At 45.6% G+C, this 17,353-nt stretch overlaps 1 protein-coding gene across 1 annotated transcript in view; it reads left to right on the forward strand.

Annotated features, from left to right (window-relative positions):
- Positions 1–17,353, forward strand: part of Pi4ka (phosphatidylinositol 4-kinase alpha) — a 121,194-nt gene that overhangs the window by 83,204 nt on the left and 20,637 nt on the right. Inside the window, exons 24-33 of the mRNA XM_020160744.2 lie at positions 402–472; positions 549–673; positions 1,901–1,982; positions 2,273–2,356; positions 3,326–3,415; positions 6,275–6,394; positions 8,810–8,902; positions 10,378–10,534; positions 10,963–11,090; positions 16,681–16,839. Coding sequence (XP_020016333.2) covers positions 402–472; positions 549–673; positions 1,901–1,982; positions 2,273–2,356; positions 3,326–3,415; positions 6,275–6,394; positions 8,810–8,902; positions 10,378–10,534; positions 10,963–11,090; positions 16,681–16,839 — 1,109 coding nt within the window. The remainder of the gene's footprint in view (positions 1–401; positions 473–548; positions 674–1,900; positions 1,983–2,272; positions 2,357–3,325; positions 3,416–6,274; positions 6,395–8,809; positions 8,903–10,377; positions 10,535–10,962; positions 11,091–16,680; positions 16,840–17,353) is intronic.

Consider the following 17,353-nt stretch of genomic DNA (forward strand, 5'->3'; position numbering starts at 1 on the left):
CAAGGACAGACAGACAAATTAACACAGATTTAGAAGAGACCAGGGAACATGATGAGCAGATGCCACGTGGTTCAGGATTGGATCCCAGAATAGAAAAGGGACATGGAAAATAAGCAAGAAAGAAAAGGTTACACATGTGGGAAAACTGAGGAAGTCCAGATAAAGATTGAAGTTTAGGTAAGGGTGTTTTATCAGTCTCCATCTCGTAGTTTTGATAAGTATGGCCTGGTTATAGTAGATGTTAGTATCCTGGGAAGCTTGTGAAGGGTGTATGAAAATTCTGTGCTTTCTCTTCAATCCTCTGTAAGTCTAAAATCATTTCAAAAGAAAATGTTTGGAAACAGTGGGATTGTGCCTTTCTGTTGCACACCTGATCTGTGGAAACTGCCTTCTCGTTTCAGGGATGATGCAGTGTGTGATTGCTGTGGCTGACAAAGTATTTGATGCCTTCCTGAACATGATGGCAGATAAAGTAAGCCTTGTCAGAGCACAAGCATGTTCCTGCTGGAGGTACACAGGGGCACCTTCATATTCTCTTCTGACTCTAGGCTAAGACCAAGGAGAACGAAGAGGAGCTAGAGCGGCATGCCCAGTTTCTGCTAGTGAACTTCAACCACATTCATAAGAGGATAAGGAGGGTGGCTGACAAGTACCTGTCTGGTCTAGTGGATAAGTAAGTTACATCTTCCACTAATACTTTGTGTGTATGAATATATCTGTTTGCAATTTGGAATGCAAGGGAAAAATCATCCTTACATCATAAGTCTGAAAAAATATCAGGTGAAAACTCAAGGGCAATGCAGCCTCCCCCAGAATGTCAGTGAGTTTGCTGTAGTCTGAATTTTAGTCTGGAACATCTTCATTCTGAGTATCGATGTTACTTACAGTACTTTGACAAGACAGGCTCTTTACTATCTCCCAGCCCAGGGCCTAGCCAGAGGTCCTTAAGTCAAATCAGTATCCTTCAGGTTTCTCAGTAATAAAAGCCCTCAGTAACCCTTCCCCTCTGCTTGTGCTGGGAGCCAAAGCAGATCCTCACGGGACACATCCCCACGCTAATGGGACACTAAGAGGTGAATTGGGCCAGATTTTGTGAGTTGTAAAGGCCAGAAGTGGCAAATACCCACACTGAGCCTGCCTACAGCTCCGCAAAGGTATCTAGAGGTTCTCCAGCCTGCCACAGATGCTGCATGCGTGGTCCAGGCAGCCACACAATCTGAGGATGGGTCAAGAGCTAGTCTAATACTAACTACTCAGGAAGCAGAGATCAAAAAAATCACAGTTTGGAGCCGGCCCCAGGCAAATAGTTTGTGAGATCCTATCTCAAAAAATTCATCACAAAAAAAAGTAAATAAAAAATAAACATGTCTGGTGGAGTGGCTCAAGTGGTAGAGCACCTGCCTAGAAAGCATGAGGGCCTGAGTTCAAACTCTGGTGCCAACAAAAAAAAAAACCCAGTCTAGCACATGTGTGGCATGTGTCTGACCAGGCCTCTTGTGCAGTGGGCCATGGATGACTTACAGTTTGCACAAAGGTGCTGGGCTACCAGAGCCCATGACCTATTGGTTTCAGGAGCAGACACCAGGGTTATGCAGATACTGTTGTTTCCTATTTGTGCCATAATGTGAGAAATACTGGGGAGCTCCTGTTGAAATCTAGGAGACTTGCTTTGGGGATGTAGAGTGTGCGATCTGTCCAGTGCAGGGTTGAGCAGACCATCTGTGTCGTATCTGGTCCTGAGGAGTGGGACTGGTTCGACCTGAGAGGATTGCTAACCAAGCACTGCCTACCTCGTTGTGAAGAGCTTGAGGACTTGTACTGGTGTAGGTAAGGCCTCCAAGGTAGCACAGGTTCCTGTGAGGCTCCACTCTTGGGTTCTGAGAGCCTGCTTCTGGTACAGGTTTCCTCACTTGCTCTGGAGTGGGACTGTGCTGAAAACCATGCTGGACATCCTGCAGACCCTGTCACTGTCGCTGAGTGCCGTGAGTGTCCTTCAGTGACTTGGAGTTGGCTCACACACCTGCCATTCACTCTTGTTCTGTATTACACTCTTCCGGTGATGCTCCTGAGCCTAATTTATGCCACCAGTAGTGAATTGGGGTGGGTTAATGTGCACAAGTCCCACCCTGGTGTCTCCCAGAACGCTTCATGAAGTTTAGAAGCCCATAGATGGCACGTGGTGGGAAGGGGTGGCAAATGTGCTGCTGCCTATGTCAGAGGCATGGCACCTTAGGAAGATAGATTAGAAGAGGGAGTCTCTCTGTGCTTGCAGGATATTCACAAGGACCAGCCTTACTATGACATCCCTGATGCTCCCTATCGGATCACGGTTCCTGACACCTGTGAAGCTCGGGAGGTAGGCCTCACTCACCTGGCCCCTAATTCCCTGAGTATATCAGGCACATGCTTGATATACATTAAGTTCCAATTAGAAGTGTAAATGACCTTGGTCCCACCCCAGTGTGAGGACACTGAGCAATACCAGGGCCCTGCTGCACAGAAGTGACTCATTCAAGTCTTGTCTGCCCTCCAGGCCTGTGCTAGCCACGTGGCCACCCTAACTCTCACTGTGTTCCTACTTTAACTACCAAAGGGGTTTCCAGGTGTCCATCAGTTTATAGCCCTTCAAATCTGCAGTAAGCAAATGTGATTTTCAGATGACTTCACTCCTCTATGATAAACTAACTTTGTTACTGTGGTACACAGTAACTTTGTTATTATGAGATGCTTTGTATTTGCTATACCCTTGGCAAATAGACAGAATAAGTCTCCAAATGAGGAAGATGTGTGCAAGACATCTCCTCTCCCCAGTTCAGTCTAACTCTGGCTTCCCAGTCAGAGCAGCTGTCAACAGGTGGTTCTTGGCACAGTGATGTGTCACCTGTGAGGAGTTTTTCCACTTGGAATCTGCCTTTTCATTAGGGCCCCCCTGGAACATACTGCACAGTGGTCCTGTAATGTACTCTTCTGCCACACAGCCTTGTGCAAGAATTATAGTCCACAGTGTGTGCATAAATTCTGTCCCATGGAGCCTTGGTATTAGAACATGGTCATTTCTGGTCTGCCACAGCCAGGTACCATAGACTGGGTGGCTTAAGGAACAGAAATTTATTTCTACATAGTTCTGGGGGCCAGAAGTCCAAGATCAAGGTGTTGGCATGGGTTCTTCATAGGCCACTCTGTTCCATTGTTCCATCATGAGGTACTGGGGGTTAGGGCTCCAGCATAGGTTTCTGGGGAAGACACAGTACAGCCTTGACAGTCACTACAATACCCCAGATATGCTGACTTCAGGTTGTTGAAAATTGGTCTCCCCCACTTCCAGAGCATCGTAAAGGACTTCGCTGCACGCTGTGGGATGATCCTGCAGGAGGCCATGAAGTGGGCGCCCACAGTCACCAAGTCCCACCTCCAGGTACTTTCTCTGAGTCATCAAAAGGCAATCTCAGGCCAGGCATGGTAGTTCACATCTGTAATCCCAGCTACTTGGAAGGCAGACATCAAGAGCATTTCAGTTCAAGACCAGCCTGAGCAAAAAATTTGGGAGACCCCCATCTCAACCATTAAGCCAGGCATGGTGGTGTGCACCTGTTACTCCATGGGAGGTATAACTAGGGAGGTCCAACATGAGACCCTATTAAAAAAATAACTAAAGCACAAAGGGCTGGCTTTAGTTGTAAAGAGCCTCCTAGCAAGCGCAAGGCCCTGAATTCAAGCCCCAGTACTGTCTCACACACACACACACACACACACACACACACACAATCTCAACTCCTTCCAGCTGTCCATAGAGCTTTTACATAGGCACAGAGTATGCAAAGGCCCTGAATTCAAGCCCCAGTACTGTCACACACACACACACACACACACACACACACACACACACACACACACACTCTCAACTCCTTCCAGCTGTCCATAGAGCTTTTACATAGGCACAGAGTATGCAAAATATTCACAGCAGTCATATGACTAAGTGGAGACCAAGGACATCAGTCTAGAGCCTGAGAATAACAGGTGCTCAAGGACTGCTCTGTTGGAAGCATCTTGGAGTGGGGGGAGTGTGCTGGCCAGGGCAGGAGGAGTACAGGCAGCGGTTCAGACAAGCCTGACCATTCACCCCAGGTAAGGGACCAGGTCTGTGGCAGGACTTGGAGCGCTTGCAAGATGGTTGGGGGTGGTGTAGTGGGAGGGGAGACTGCAGGGCTGAGTGTATTATGTGCACCTATGCCAAGATTCAGGACTTGGAGGGACTGGTGAGCAGAGGCACAGTGGGATACTTGTGTCCCAGTAAAGCTCTATTTAGGAAAAAGGGAAAAAACAGCTCTATCTAGGTGCATGTGAGTTTTTTCAGACAAAAGCACTGGCTTGTAGGACTGGAGGTATGGCTCAAGTGGTAGAGCATTTGCTTAGCAAGCACAAGGCCCTGAGTTCAGACCCTAGTACCATAAAAACATAAGTGCGGGTGACTGGGAAGTGATTCATTGTTTTAGAGAGACAGACAAAGCAAAAATGCCACAGTATATGAAAGGAAAGAATTGCCTTAAAAGGGGTCAAAGATAAAGAGAAAATGCCACTCGAAGGAATGTGGATTAGCAAAGAGCAGGTGTGTTGAGAGGAGCTTGTGAAGTTGACCTCAGTATGACTTTTCAAAGGGAGGCCAGTTCAAAAACGTTCCTGAGGTGGAATCCAGGAAGGGTAGAGCAGATGACTAGGAGACCCTCGAGGCTGTTTGGGAATGCATTGTGCTTGTGCCTAGGGTTGCTGTGAGGCTCCTTCAACAAAGAGGCTGAACCCCAAGAATTGAGCTGTAGGGGGAGCAAGACCAGAGGGGCTGATATGGGGCAGACCCACAGGCTAAACTGAACAAAGCCAGGGCTGGTTACTAAAGCCATTGTAGCTTTTGAATTGGCACACTGTGTCTTATTTCCTTCATATTGTGTAGAGGAAAAGAGCCTCAGCTCCTAAGGCTGCAGTCTAAAGAGACTTTAATGCCTAAAAGGTTTAGTGAACTAATGGAGTCAATAGAGAGAACCTTTTATTTTGCCAAGTATTTTCTTTTCTTTTTTGGTGGATCTGGGGTTTGAACTCAGGATTTTGAGCTTGCAAACAAAGCAGGCACTTGCTTGAGCCACATCTCCCATCCATTTTGCTCTGGTTATTTTGGAGATGAGGTCTCCTGGACTACTTGCCCAAGTTGGCGTCAAACCTTGATCCTCCAGATCTCAGCCTCCCAAGTAGCTAGGATTACAGAGGTGTGAGCCACTGGTGCCTCGCGTCCCTAGCATTTTCTTAAGCAGGCCTGCTTTTAAAAGGATATGGAAAATCACAAGCTTGAAATGGTTTTAATATTTCTGCCATGTGTTCCTCTTTTCCCTTTCTTCTAGCAATCCACCCTTTCCAAACCCCCAGCTTTGTGTAGCTCTCATTGCCCAGCCTCACTGTCCTCCTTTTGCCCCCAGCATTCCTAAGTCTGTCCTCTTCTATGCCCACCAGAGTAGTACAGTTTTAACAGCAAATCTGGTTCAGTGTACTTCCTTTTTAAACTTTACCATTAGCCACTCCCTATAACCATGAAGTCCATGGGTGGATTTCTGAGGCTGCACAAGCCCCCAGACTATTGGCACAATTTTATGTGAATGTGCTCATGTGTATCCTTCTTTGGGGACTTATGTGGTTCACCCTAAACTCTCTTGCCTAGCTCAGGGGGCCTCTCAAACCTGACTGTCTCTGGCTCAGGCTTAACCCTGCCCCCTTATGCCTTTATGTGGTACTCCAGTGGTGCAGAGCCCCCTGTAAATCCCAGAGCAGAAGGCCTCCCAACTACCTCCAGCCTCTTCCAGGTGTCCCGCTGCACCAATACCCTCCTACTGGTTAGCCAGGCCGGCTCAGGTGCTTGCTCTGTCCCCCACCTCCAATCCATCATGCTGCCTGCATGTTGGCTACAAAACTGAGGCTTTACTGCTTGTTTTCCTGGTGGCTTGCATAGCCCTTAGCAAATAGCAGATGCTTAGCAAGGAATGGTCTTCTCCCCTTGACGTATGACACTGCTCACACCAACTGGGTGACAGCCACTCTGGGAATCAGGCCTCATCCTCACAGTAAGTGAACAGTTACCAGTCAAAGGAGGGCTTGACCATACTGATGGTTCCACAGTTAGCAAGTGAGGGGCAGAGCCAGCATTGAAACCCAGTGTTTGCCCTGCTACTTCATACCTTATTTATAAAATTATTTTTCCCTTTAAATGAAGTAGAATATTTTAATCCTGTTTCAGGAATATCTGAACAAACATCAGAACTGGGTGTCAGGATTGTCCCAGCACACAGGGCTGGCCATGGCCACTGAGAGCATCCTTCACTTTGCTGGCTACAACAAGCAGAACACGACTCTTGGGGTATGTATGAACCTGTTGTAGAGAAGTGAGCCCCTAAACTGTGAGAACACCATTGATGGGGGGAGGGAACTGAAGCTTATGTATAGCTTTTCATGAAAGGCCCCTTGGCAACTATTTCCCACATGCATATGGGGTGTATGCTGTGTCTGTTGACAGATGGAAATTAGGTCCAGAGAAGTGGCCACTCAAATGGGCATTTCCTTATTGTGCTTATGTTTTGAACATACAGGTTTATGGAGATCACAGCTTGATTCGTTAAAGAGATCAGATTTTTATTTGAGTATCCATATCTGAAAGGACAAGAAACTGACCTTTCTCAGACATCATTTTACAGTAAGGCTTATTTGGAATATTCACGGGACTTGCTGATGATTCTGTTTTCTGCAGGTGCTGACCTGCACACATATACCTTCAGCTACACCTTGTTTTGTTCAATATTAATTTAGAGGCCAAGGTTCTCAAGGTAGTACTTCAGAATTAAATTGAAACTGAAAGTTAAGTTAGGATCAGGGCAGGCAGCTGTACCTAATGATGAGACTGGTCTAGCAATGTTGTTTTGGCATCTCACAGCCCCAACCCTCTTCTAGGACTTGGTTGGTTAATCTGAACCTGAAACGTCACTGTACCTGCTGTGTGTGCTGCTAACTCCCTGAGTGGGATGTGGGGTGTGATGTGTGGAAGTGCCAAGGCTGAGTGCCAGGAGGAAGGACAGCAGGGCTTCTCCATCACTAAGGCAGGAAGAAAGGAGCCAAATGCAGGCCTGAGTGCCCTCTGTCTTCTATGCAGGGTTTGTGGCAGTGCCAGGGAGGCCTGTGTCCTCTCACATCTCATTGTATCTGGAACTCCTCCCTCAAAGTCTCTACACTTTCTCCAAAGACATACAGCAGCTGATCCATGAACAGCCAGCTCTGACCTAGACCCCTCTACCACTTGAAGAACACAGATAGGCCAGAGGTGGAACTCAAAGATTGAGAGTGCTTATGACAGAATTCAGTCATTTTCTAGGTGCTAGCCAGCTGACTTGAGAGATCTCTTTTGCCTAAAAGATTTTAACCATTGTCCTCAGAAAGTTAGATGTAAGTTAGGTTTCCCATTCTCTCCTGCTATAAAGGAGAAAGGATACTTTTTGTTCTGTGTCTGATTGTTGATTGTGCTTAAGATCCTGACTAAGATATTCTTGCCTTGTGAAAAGCACAACACACACACACACACACACACACACACACACACATGCACACATATGTACACTGATGTCTCCCATTGTAGGACACAGGGGAGGAGTGGGCTCCAGGGTTGGTCCCAGAAGCAGTATTTCAGACCAACAGGACTGGAAAACTGAACGAGGAAACCTTTGTAGGGCTCTCCCGCAGCACCTCTCAGTGTCTGCTCTGCTGTTCTCAGGCCAACTGTCCTCTGATTTGGCCAGGGCACAGGAGAGCAATTGGAAGCAATTTTAGAGTAAGAGAGGAGTCTACATTTTGGCCCACTGGGTGCCATCTGTGCTTAAGGATTTAGTATACCTTATTGAGCCCTGTGACAGCTTTGTGAGAGGGGCACAATTATCAGAGACATCAAGTGAGTTCTCCAAGTTCTCACAGCTGGTTGGTGTCAGGCCAGGTTTGAATGCAGGCCTGCTTAATACCAAAGGCCACACTGTCTAAAAAGTGTAAAGCGCTTTATATGGTTTTTTAAAAATAAATCAGGTTAATGTTATACAAGAATCACATATTTTCATTCTTGCTTATGTTTTAGTTTTTCTCCAATTTTATATTTTCTTCTCCTGACTCTTTCTGCCCACTGCCCCCTACCAAAAAAAAAAAAAAAAAAAAGTCCCTTCAAACACCAGCAACTGAAATTCACCCTCCCCAGTGGTATTTATTATTTCAAGAGGTGTGTGGATTATATCAATTTGTAGTAAATGATGCTAAAGGAAAAATGAGAAAGGCTGCCTTCCAAATGTGTGGTATAGGCTTCACTGCCACCTGGCTAAGCAGGAGCGACAGAGCTGGCACAGCAAAAAGCCCAGATTAGGAAAAAGCTGACAAAGCCAACTAATAAGGCCCTGGATGCTGAAGAGAGGGAGGTGAAGCTGGAAGGCTGAGGCTAATACTTTCTAGAAAAAATAACTGTATTTGACTTTAAAAATAGGGAAGCTGATTTTGTTGTTTGAGTATTGAGTTTATCAACCCTTATATTCAAAATATAAGCTCAATAAGGAAATGCCTATTGGATGGCCACCTCTTTGGATCTGGGTATCACCCAATTCCCATCTGTCAGACTCTAGAGGGCATTCTAAAATATTTCATTGTCTTAAGTTACCCCTGGATCTGAATTTAATTGCACTTTGGTTTAACCAAGATAAATATGTGAAAAAAAATGATGTTTTGACAGTCTAAAATAATTGTTTTTTTGTAGGCAACTCAGCTAACCGAGCGCCCGGCCTGTGTGAAGAAAGATTACTCCAACTTCATGGCGTCCTTGAATTTGCGCAACCGCTATGCAGGCGAGGTGCTTATCGAGGCACTTCAGAGCATCTTGTTTTGATGCCAGTGGCTCTTTTCCAGTGGAACATGAGTGAGGGATCTGGGCAGTGTGGAATTTACTAGTTTTAGGTAGCTTGAAGAGCATGGGTCCCTGGCACCCATTCACACATCCTGGAGCATTTATGACAGTTACTTATCACACCCATAAGAGAGTGACTTCATGTACACACATTTTGGCTATGCTGAGGCATACTGGTTTTTAGGTTTTTTGGGTTTTTTTTTTTTTCCCTTAAGTGGTAGCTAATGCTCATTGAGTGCCTTGCATTCTCCTGGACACGCTGAGATGAACATACTATGATATTAGTTTTATAAAGAAACCAAGGTTTCTGAGATTGAATAACTTGCCAAAGTTACCCAGGAACAGAGGATTGGATTGGGAACTACATCCATCAACCACATTGAGAGCTTCAGTCACCATACCAGTTTTTTCCAGATAACCAAATCACTTCACTTTTCTGGCCTCAGTTGCCTCAATCTACAAAACTTAGAAGCTAGTTGACACCACTTCTGAGGCCCCTGGCAGCACTGAAGGTTCTTCAGTGGTCTGAGTGGGGGTGCTCAACTCCTGAACACTCTGCTGCTTGCTTAATCCAGTGGCCACTCTCCTCCCATGGGCCTCAGCAGGTGGGTCCCATGCTTTGATCAGCAGCCACTGACCACATACTGGGAATTACTCTTAAGAGCTTGTTCCACACTGGTTTTTTCTTTTTTCTTTTTTTTTTTACTATTGTTATTATATAATGTGATATGCAGAAATTTGGGGTTTTTTTGCATTTGTAACAATATTTTATCTCAAACAAATATGCAATTCAACATAGCAGAGTTCATTTTCATCTTTTGATATTTTAAAGATACTAGCACTGTAGACTGATTTTAGTGAATGCTTAAATATTTTACCTATTTTTTATTCTTCAGTATATTTACTAATATTGTTAACTTAGTTATTCTTTTTTAAATATTGCTGTCTTTGGATATAGTTTTTTTTTTTTTGGAAGGAATCATATCTCCTGTACAGTCATGTTTTTATGAATAAGAAAGTAATACCTTCTGAAAAAAATATTTTTGACTTTTAAAATCTTGGAGTTGATTTTGTTCTTTAAGTCATTAGTTGAGTGTAGAGAAAATTTACTTACCTGTCTCACATTCATGCAGTCCCACCATGGGTGAGACCCTGGGCTTAGTGCTGGGTACAAAGATGAGAGACCAGGACCCTACCCTCAAGGAGTATCTGTAGCAGTAGGAACACCAACAGGTATTTCTAGAAGAGAAGTTCTTTGAGAAAAAGCTGTGAACAGTGGTAGGATTACTGCAATGAGCTGTGGTTGGGGCAGTGAAGCACTCACTGGTCCTGTTGTGTGAGCATGGTGAAGTGGCTGCCAGGGCCTCATCCATGTGCCTCACTTTATGTGCAAGGCTGCTGACAGATATGCTATTTTGCAGGTGTATGGAATGATTCGGTTCTCAGGAGCCACAGGTCAGATGTCTGACCTGAACAAAATGATGGTTCAGGATCTGATTACAGCTTTGGACCACAGTAATCCCCAGCACTACACTCAGGCCATGTTCAAGCTGACTGCAATGCTCATTAGCAGCAAAGGTACTGAAGCTCCATGGAATTCTGGGTTTGTTTCTAAATGAGTGTTTGCCTTAGTGATCCCTGGTAAGCTGGAGTCCTGGTTGAAGAAAGCTAGAACTCTCCCAGTAGAGATGTCTCCCACGAGTGGAAAGTAAGTCAAAGGCCATTGTTGGCCTCAGCCAGAGCCAGCAGGATCAAAGGCCTCTAAAGTATGGTGGCTTATGCCTATAATCCTAGCTACTCAGGAGGCAGAGATCAGGAGGATCTCAGTTCGAAGCCAACCCCCCACTCCTTCCCCAGGCAAATAGTTCAAGAGACCGTATCTCAAAAAAACCCATCACAAAAGGAAAAGGCTGGCGAAGTGGCTCAAGCAGTAAGAGCACGTGCCTAGCAGTGAGTCTGTGATTTCAAACTCCAGTGTCAAAAAAAAAAATGCATTTTGGTTCCAGATTGTGACCCGCAGCTCCTCCATCATCTGTGTTGGGGTCCCCTCCGGATGTTCAATGAGCATGGCATGGAGACTGCCCTGGCCTGCTGGGAGTGGCTTCTGGCTGGCAAGAATGGAGTGGAAGTGCCGGTAAGACACTGGCCACAGGACAGCTGTCAGGATGGGTGGGATAAAAGATGGAAAGAGGAATCAAGCTTCGGAAAAAAAAAAAAAAAAGAAGATGGAAAGAGGCTTCCCTGGCTCTGCAGGGTGACCTGGGCAAGCTCCTCACCCTCTCGAGTCTTGGTCTCCCTTGTGTATTATGTCATTCATGCCTGACCACACAACTGTTTTGGAAATAGAACAGTGTGTGTGTTAAAAATCATGGTGCTTATAGAGTAGTATTTTCAAAAGCTCAGTAGGGGGAGCCATTTCTCTACTGAAATTGGAAAGCTGTCTGTTGGCATTGGACTGACTGAAGTATTTGCTTTTGGCCACAGGTACATTTTTCTTGGCTTACTAACTTTGGGAATAGCTACCTTTCCCTGTATCTGTATTTCTGGAGTTGCTTCTGCATGGTGCATACAGGCAAGGTTATACAGGTTGAGTATCTTCTCTGAAATGCTTGGGACCAGAAGTATTTCGGATTTCATATTTTTTCAGATTTAAAAAATATTTGCATATTTAATGAGTTATATTAGATGGAACGCAAATTTAAACACACAATTCATTTATGCTTCATATACATCTTATGCACATAGGTTGAAGGAAATTTTATACAATATTTTTTATCCTTTTTTTATAGTGCTGGGGTTTAAACTCAGGGCCTCATGTTAAAGCTATGACCCCAGCCCTTTCTGCATTAGTTATTTTTCAGATAAGGTCTTGCATTTACGCCCAACTATTCTGGACTGCTGTCATCCTATTTACTCTTCCTCTGTAGCTAGGGTGAAAGGCATGAACCACCACACACACAGGAAGGGAATTAAACAAAGATGTTGGTATTGCCATCATATCCACTCAATTGCTATTATGTATACCTAACTTCTCCCTCCCACCTCTGTGTGTTGTTTTCATCTATTTTATTACTACATGTGATATATCTTATACTTTTTTTGTTCTGGAAATCAAAAGGTATCCCAAAGAAATAAACAAAAGGAATTTTTTAAAGCTTAATAAGTTTATACAAATATTTTCCATTTCTCACATTCTTCACATCTTCCTATGGACCCAAACTTTGCAATCGTTCTCTTTACCCTAAAGACTTTCTCTTAAGCCAGGCTCCGGTAGCTCATGCCTGTGTATCCTAGCTACTCAGGAGGCAGAGATCAGGAGGATCGTGGTTCAAAGCCAGCCCAGGCAGCAAATGGTTCTCAAGACCCTATCTCGAAAATACCTACCACAAAAAGGGCTGGTGGAGTGGCTCAAGGTGTAGGCCCTGAGTTCAAGTCCTGGTACTGAAAAAAAAAAAAGACTTTCTTTTAGTATTTCCTGCCACAGGTTTATGGGAAATAAATGTTCTCACCTTTATTCACCTTCATTTTTGATGCATGTGGATATTTTTCCTGGTTCTAATATTCTAGGTTGACTTTTTTTGTTTTTTTGCTTTTTAGGTTGTACTTTTAGTGTCTGTCTACTTGCATTATTTCTAAAGAGAAGTCAGCAGTCCTACTATTTCTTTTTTTTTTTTTCATTTTTCTTTTATTATTCATATGTGCATACAAGGATTGGTTCATTTCTCCCCACTGCCCCCACCCCCTCCCTTACCATCCACTCCGCCCCCTCCCTCTGCCCCCCCTAATACCCAGCAGACCTACTATTTCTTATTACGTGCTGTTGTTTTTGTGTTGGCTACTTTTAAGTATGTTTATCTTTAATTTTTAATACTTTGACTATGATGTGCCTAGGTGTGATTTTCCTATGTATTATCCTGTTGGAATTCATTGACCGTAAATTAGAGATTTAGGTTTTCATCTTTTTTTTTTTTTCACCCCATTCTGTCTTTGGAGGCTTCCAGGTATACGTATATGTTAATGACTTGATATTATTCATAGACCACCAACATTCTCTTGTCACTTTAGTTTTTTGATTGGGGTTTGAACTCAGGGCCTTGCATTTGCCAAGCAGGTGCTCTACCACTTGAGCCACACTCCAGCCCTTCTCATATGCTTTAAATTATGTCTGGATTCCTTTTAATACCTAGTAAAATGTAAGTGCTATATAAATACTTACTGTTCTATATATTCTTGGGAGAATAACAAGGAGTCTGTCCTTGTTCAGTACAGACACAATTTCTTTCCAAATATTTTCAATCTATGGTTAGTTGAAACCACGGCTATGGAGGGCAAACTGTCAATAGAAAAACTAGTGATTGTTTTATTTTCCCAGAGACTAAAGGTCTTTCTTGTGTCTAGTGACTGTTGCCCCTCCCCCACTGGAGCAGAAAAGGTGGAGCTTCCTGCTTCCTACTTCTGAACCCACTTTCATTTCTTTTTTTGTTCCAGAATAGTTGGAAGAGGGGTCATGGAAAGCTTTTTGTGTCATTTTTGGGAAGTCTTATCCACACCCATCCCTGTTGTGGGCTATTCTGAGCCTCAGCCTGGTACAAGGACTTTGTTTTCAGGACCATCAAATGTTCTGGTTTATCAGAAATTCTCTGGGGAACTTTAGAAGCTACTGGAGTTGTTTTTAATTGTCTGTGCATATCCTGGTGGCTAAGGGGGTTAGTGGTACCAAGGACACTTGACCTGTGAAAAGTAAGACATTCACACAGGGTAGCATTGCCTGTTTGCAGCCTGATAACCCCAGCAGCACCTGCTCCTGCTAGAGCCGACAGGGTACAACCACCTGCACTCTGTCTCTCTTGGGGAACTCCCCCTCCTCAAGAGGGGCAGGGATGGCCCTTCTTATAGGTCTCTTCTCAAAACCCTGCTTTTTCCCACAAATGATGATTCTAAAGACATAGCACTGCTGTGTTCAGGATTCCTCTCCACACACTGCTTTACGGAGTCTGTTCCTGTTTCACAAGGCAAGGTGGCAGTTCCTGACCACTGTGGCCAGCCCTCACATGTGCCTCCTGAATGTGTGACTTCCCTGTTTGTCCTCAGATGTGATGGGTGGTTGGAGGGTCTCCTGGAGAGCCCTGGTGACAGGGAGGATGGAGCATAGCCCTCACTTAGCAGGTCCCAGCAGTAGTGACAGATTAGCCCAGGGAGAGCTGCTCACAACCCCCTTCAGAGCAGTGGATCCTGAAGGCACTCACTATGGGACCCTAACTGTTCTTTCCAAGGATTCCTCACCTGTGTAACCTTTGTAACCTTTTCATCTTTCTGAATAGAGGGCGCCTCCTGAGCTCAGTAGGGGCCTTTCAACATGGTGTGCTCCAGGGCCCCTCTTGTGTGTCAGGGATCTCTCACCAGTACAGTTACCCATCCTGGCCCTCACACCCCCAGTCTGTGCATATCCTTCTGGCCTCCTACCCCCAAGCTCCATGATCACCACCTCCCAGTTGACTTGGTCACCCATTCCCTATCCTTTCCTCTACTCCAACCAAACTCCTTCCAGCCATCTTTAACTCCACGTTTTCACACTTTCTACAAATGACATTTAGCAAAACATACCAGCTTTGTCTTTTTAACTTTTAAGTAGATTCAGAATCTGGCCATTTCCTACCATCCCAGCTGTTCTCTGTCCTGCCGTCGTTTGTTTCTCCCCTGAAGCTTGGAGGCAGCCCTGGTTTGCCTGCTTTCCTGCCACTCTCTCCACACATAGTGTGGAATGTGCCAGTAAAACCTGGGCCAGATTGGGTCCTTCCCATGCCTCAGACCTGCCAATCCTCTCCACCCTGCTCAGTCAGACTGAAAGGCAGAATCATGTCTGTGACCCACAAGTCCTCCTCATTACCCTCCCTTTGTCCCATGCTGTAGCCACCCTGAGGCCTCACTGCCCCTGCCCTCCTGGGCTTGTTCTTGCCTGAGGTGTGTCCTGCTTCCTTTCCTCAGATGCGCATACCTCACTCCTGGTGCCTCCAGGACTTTTCTAAGATGTCCCCTTCCCTGCAGGGCTTTCCCTGGCTGCCCTGTCAGAAACATTGCCCCTTCCCAATGCCACATTCCCATTGTTTTCTCATTCCCAGTGTTCCATGTCTGTAGCTTAATTTTGTGTGGCCCCCATGCAGATTGTGCAGATGTTTGTCTTTGTTCATGGCTCCAACTCTATTCCTGGGAGGCCCTGGCCTGGAGACTGTTGTTAGATGAATGAGTGGGAATATGGCTCCACTTGGCTCCTTGACCCTGTGAGTTCTGGGGTTCCCTCTCCTCCACACACACACACCTTTTTGCTCGCTCAGTCTCCACTGCAAGATTTATATCTGGCTGCAGGAGAGAGAAGCTGCAGTCAGGGTGGTTCCTTGATATTCTGGGCTCCTGTCTACAACAATGCCGTCCTGAATGTGGTGGCCTTTGTCTTCATCCTCATCATCTCCAGTTGGCTTCTGTGCCTCCAAGCAGAAGGGAGGGCAGAAAGCAAAATGCCTTTTTGTTGTTGTTGTTTTGCAGTACTGGGGCTTGAACTCAGGGCCTACACTTTGAGCCACTCCACTAGTCCTTTTTGTGTTGGGTATTTTCAAGACAGGGTCTTGTGAACTATTTGCCCTACCTGGCTTTGAATCGAGATTCTCCTGATCTCTGCCTCCTGAGTAACTAGGATTACAGGCATGAGCCACCAGCACCCAGCCACAAGATGCCTTCTTATGAAACATCCTAGCCTTCCTTAGAGCCTTACGTACTTGGCACCCACTTTGCTCGTTTAAGCTAATGAGAGCCCAAGGCCAGCCCAACAAGTGAGGAGCCCAGATGAGAGTGCTTGTGATTGTCCCCTTAACCACTCTGACCCACACAAGGGAAGAGGACAGATGGGTGCTGGAGAAGGAGCCAGGATATCTACCCCACTCAGGAGACTTTGTTGTCAACCACTGCACAGGGGTCTGGAGCTCTTTACAGAGCTACCTGGTGGGACAAAAACTTTCTCTGGTCCAGTTCCTTCTTGTCTTTCATGTAAAAAGTCTGAAAATTGTTGGTGCCTCACAGGTGTGAGCTGGTATCCCCTTACTTTGTCCAGCACACACATCTCTGCTTGGGCACCCCTCATGCCTCCTCACTAAAGGGCCCCTGGCTGAGTGTGATTGGGCCATTGGAACTGCTCAGCCCATGGCAGTGGCAACCTCCCATTAGATCCCTGAGCCATTCTCAGGAACCAGATAAAGGCATCTTGTGGGGTCCATGTAGGATAAAGAAAAGGAACCAGGCTCTGGAACCAGAACCACAGTCCTACTCCTGCTGACTTAGGGGTAGGCAGCTTTCAGAATTATTGGGAAGATTCACCAGGACAGGACCTGTGCAAGGCGCACACAGTATCGGGCACATGACCTGCCCTGCCTGGCACCACAAGCTGAGGGATAAACAGAACCTGCCTGGACAAAGGCTAGAAGGACATACACCAAACACCAAAGTGATGAGCCCTGGGGAGTAAGGTTATGTGATATTTACTTATCTATTTATTTGTCAGTGGTACTGGGGTTTGAACTCAGAACCTTATGCTTGCTAGCAGTCACTGAATCACTTGAGCCTCTCTGCCAGCCCAACCTTATTTTGTTTTCTGAATTTTATTCAGTAATTTAAAAACAAAACAGAAATACCCTTCTGCTTCCTTAGAGGCACTAACATTTGTTTTGTGTTTGCAGTTTATGCGAGAGATGGCAGGGGCCTGGCATATGACAGTGGAGCAGAAGTTTGGACTATTTTCTGCTGAGACAAAGGAAGCAGACCCCCTGGCAGCATCGGAAGCAAGTCAACCTAGACCCTGTCCCCCTGAAGTGACTCCTCACTACATCTGGATCGATGTATGTGCCTATCCCTATTGTTCCCCCTGCTTTGTTGTGCTCGCTCCTCTTGATCATGGGGGCCAAGGTCCACATCACATGCAGTGAGATCCCAAACTCTGGTGTTTATCCTTTTTCCATCACAGCTCTGAGGCAGGACTCTTGTTTGAAACTCTGTGCAAACATATCTCCTATGAGACCTTTTGCTGAGTCTCATGCCCTAAGAGCAGTAGGAGAAAGAGAATTCAAGAGAATTAGGAATCAGTGCTGTTATGCAAGGTAGAGAGGAAAAAATATCAAAAGCCAAGGTTCTTAGTCCAAAATATCCCTCCAGGAAGCTCAGTGAAAAGTTTTCCATGGAAAACAAGAGATGTGTCTTATAAATAATGAGCTGGGCAGGGCTGTGGGTAAGACAAGGAGCCCATGGAGAAAGAGTGGTGGGCAGCCAGCCTGGGAACCCTGACCTGTAAGAGGAAGTGACTGTCCCAGCCATCTCTGTTAGCCCTGCCTGCCCTCCTGTCAGCCCAGAGCTCCA

This window comes from Castor canadensis, chromosome 18 (genome assembly GCF_047511655.1).
Source record: "Castor canadensis chromosome 18, mCasCan1.hap1v2, whole genome shotgun sequence".
NCBI lineage: Eukaryota > Metazoa > Chordata > Mammalia > Rodentia > Castoridae > Castor > Castor canadensis.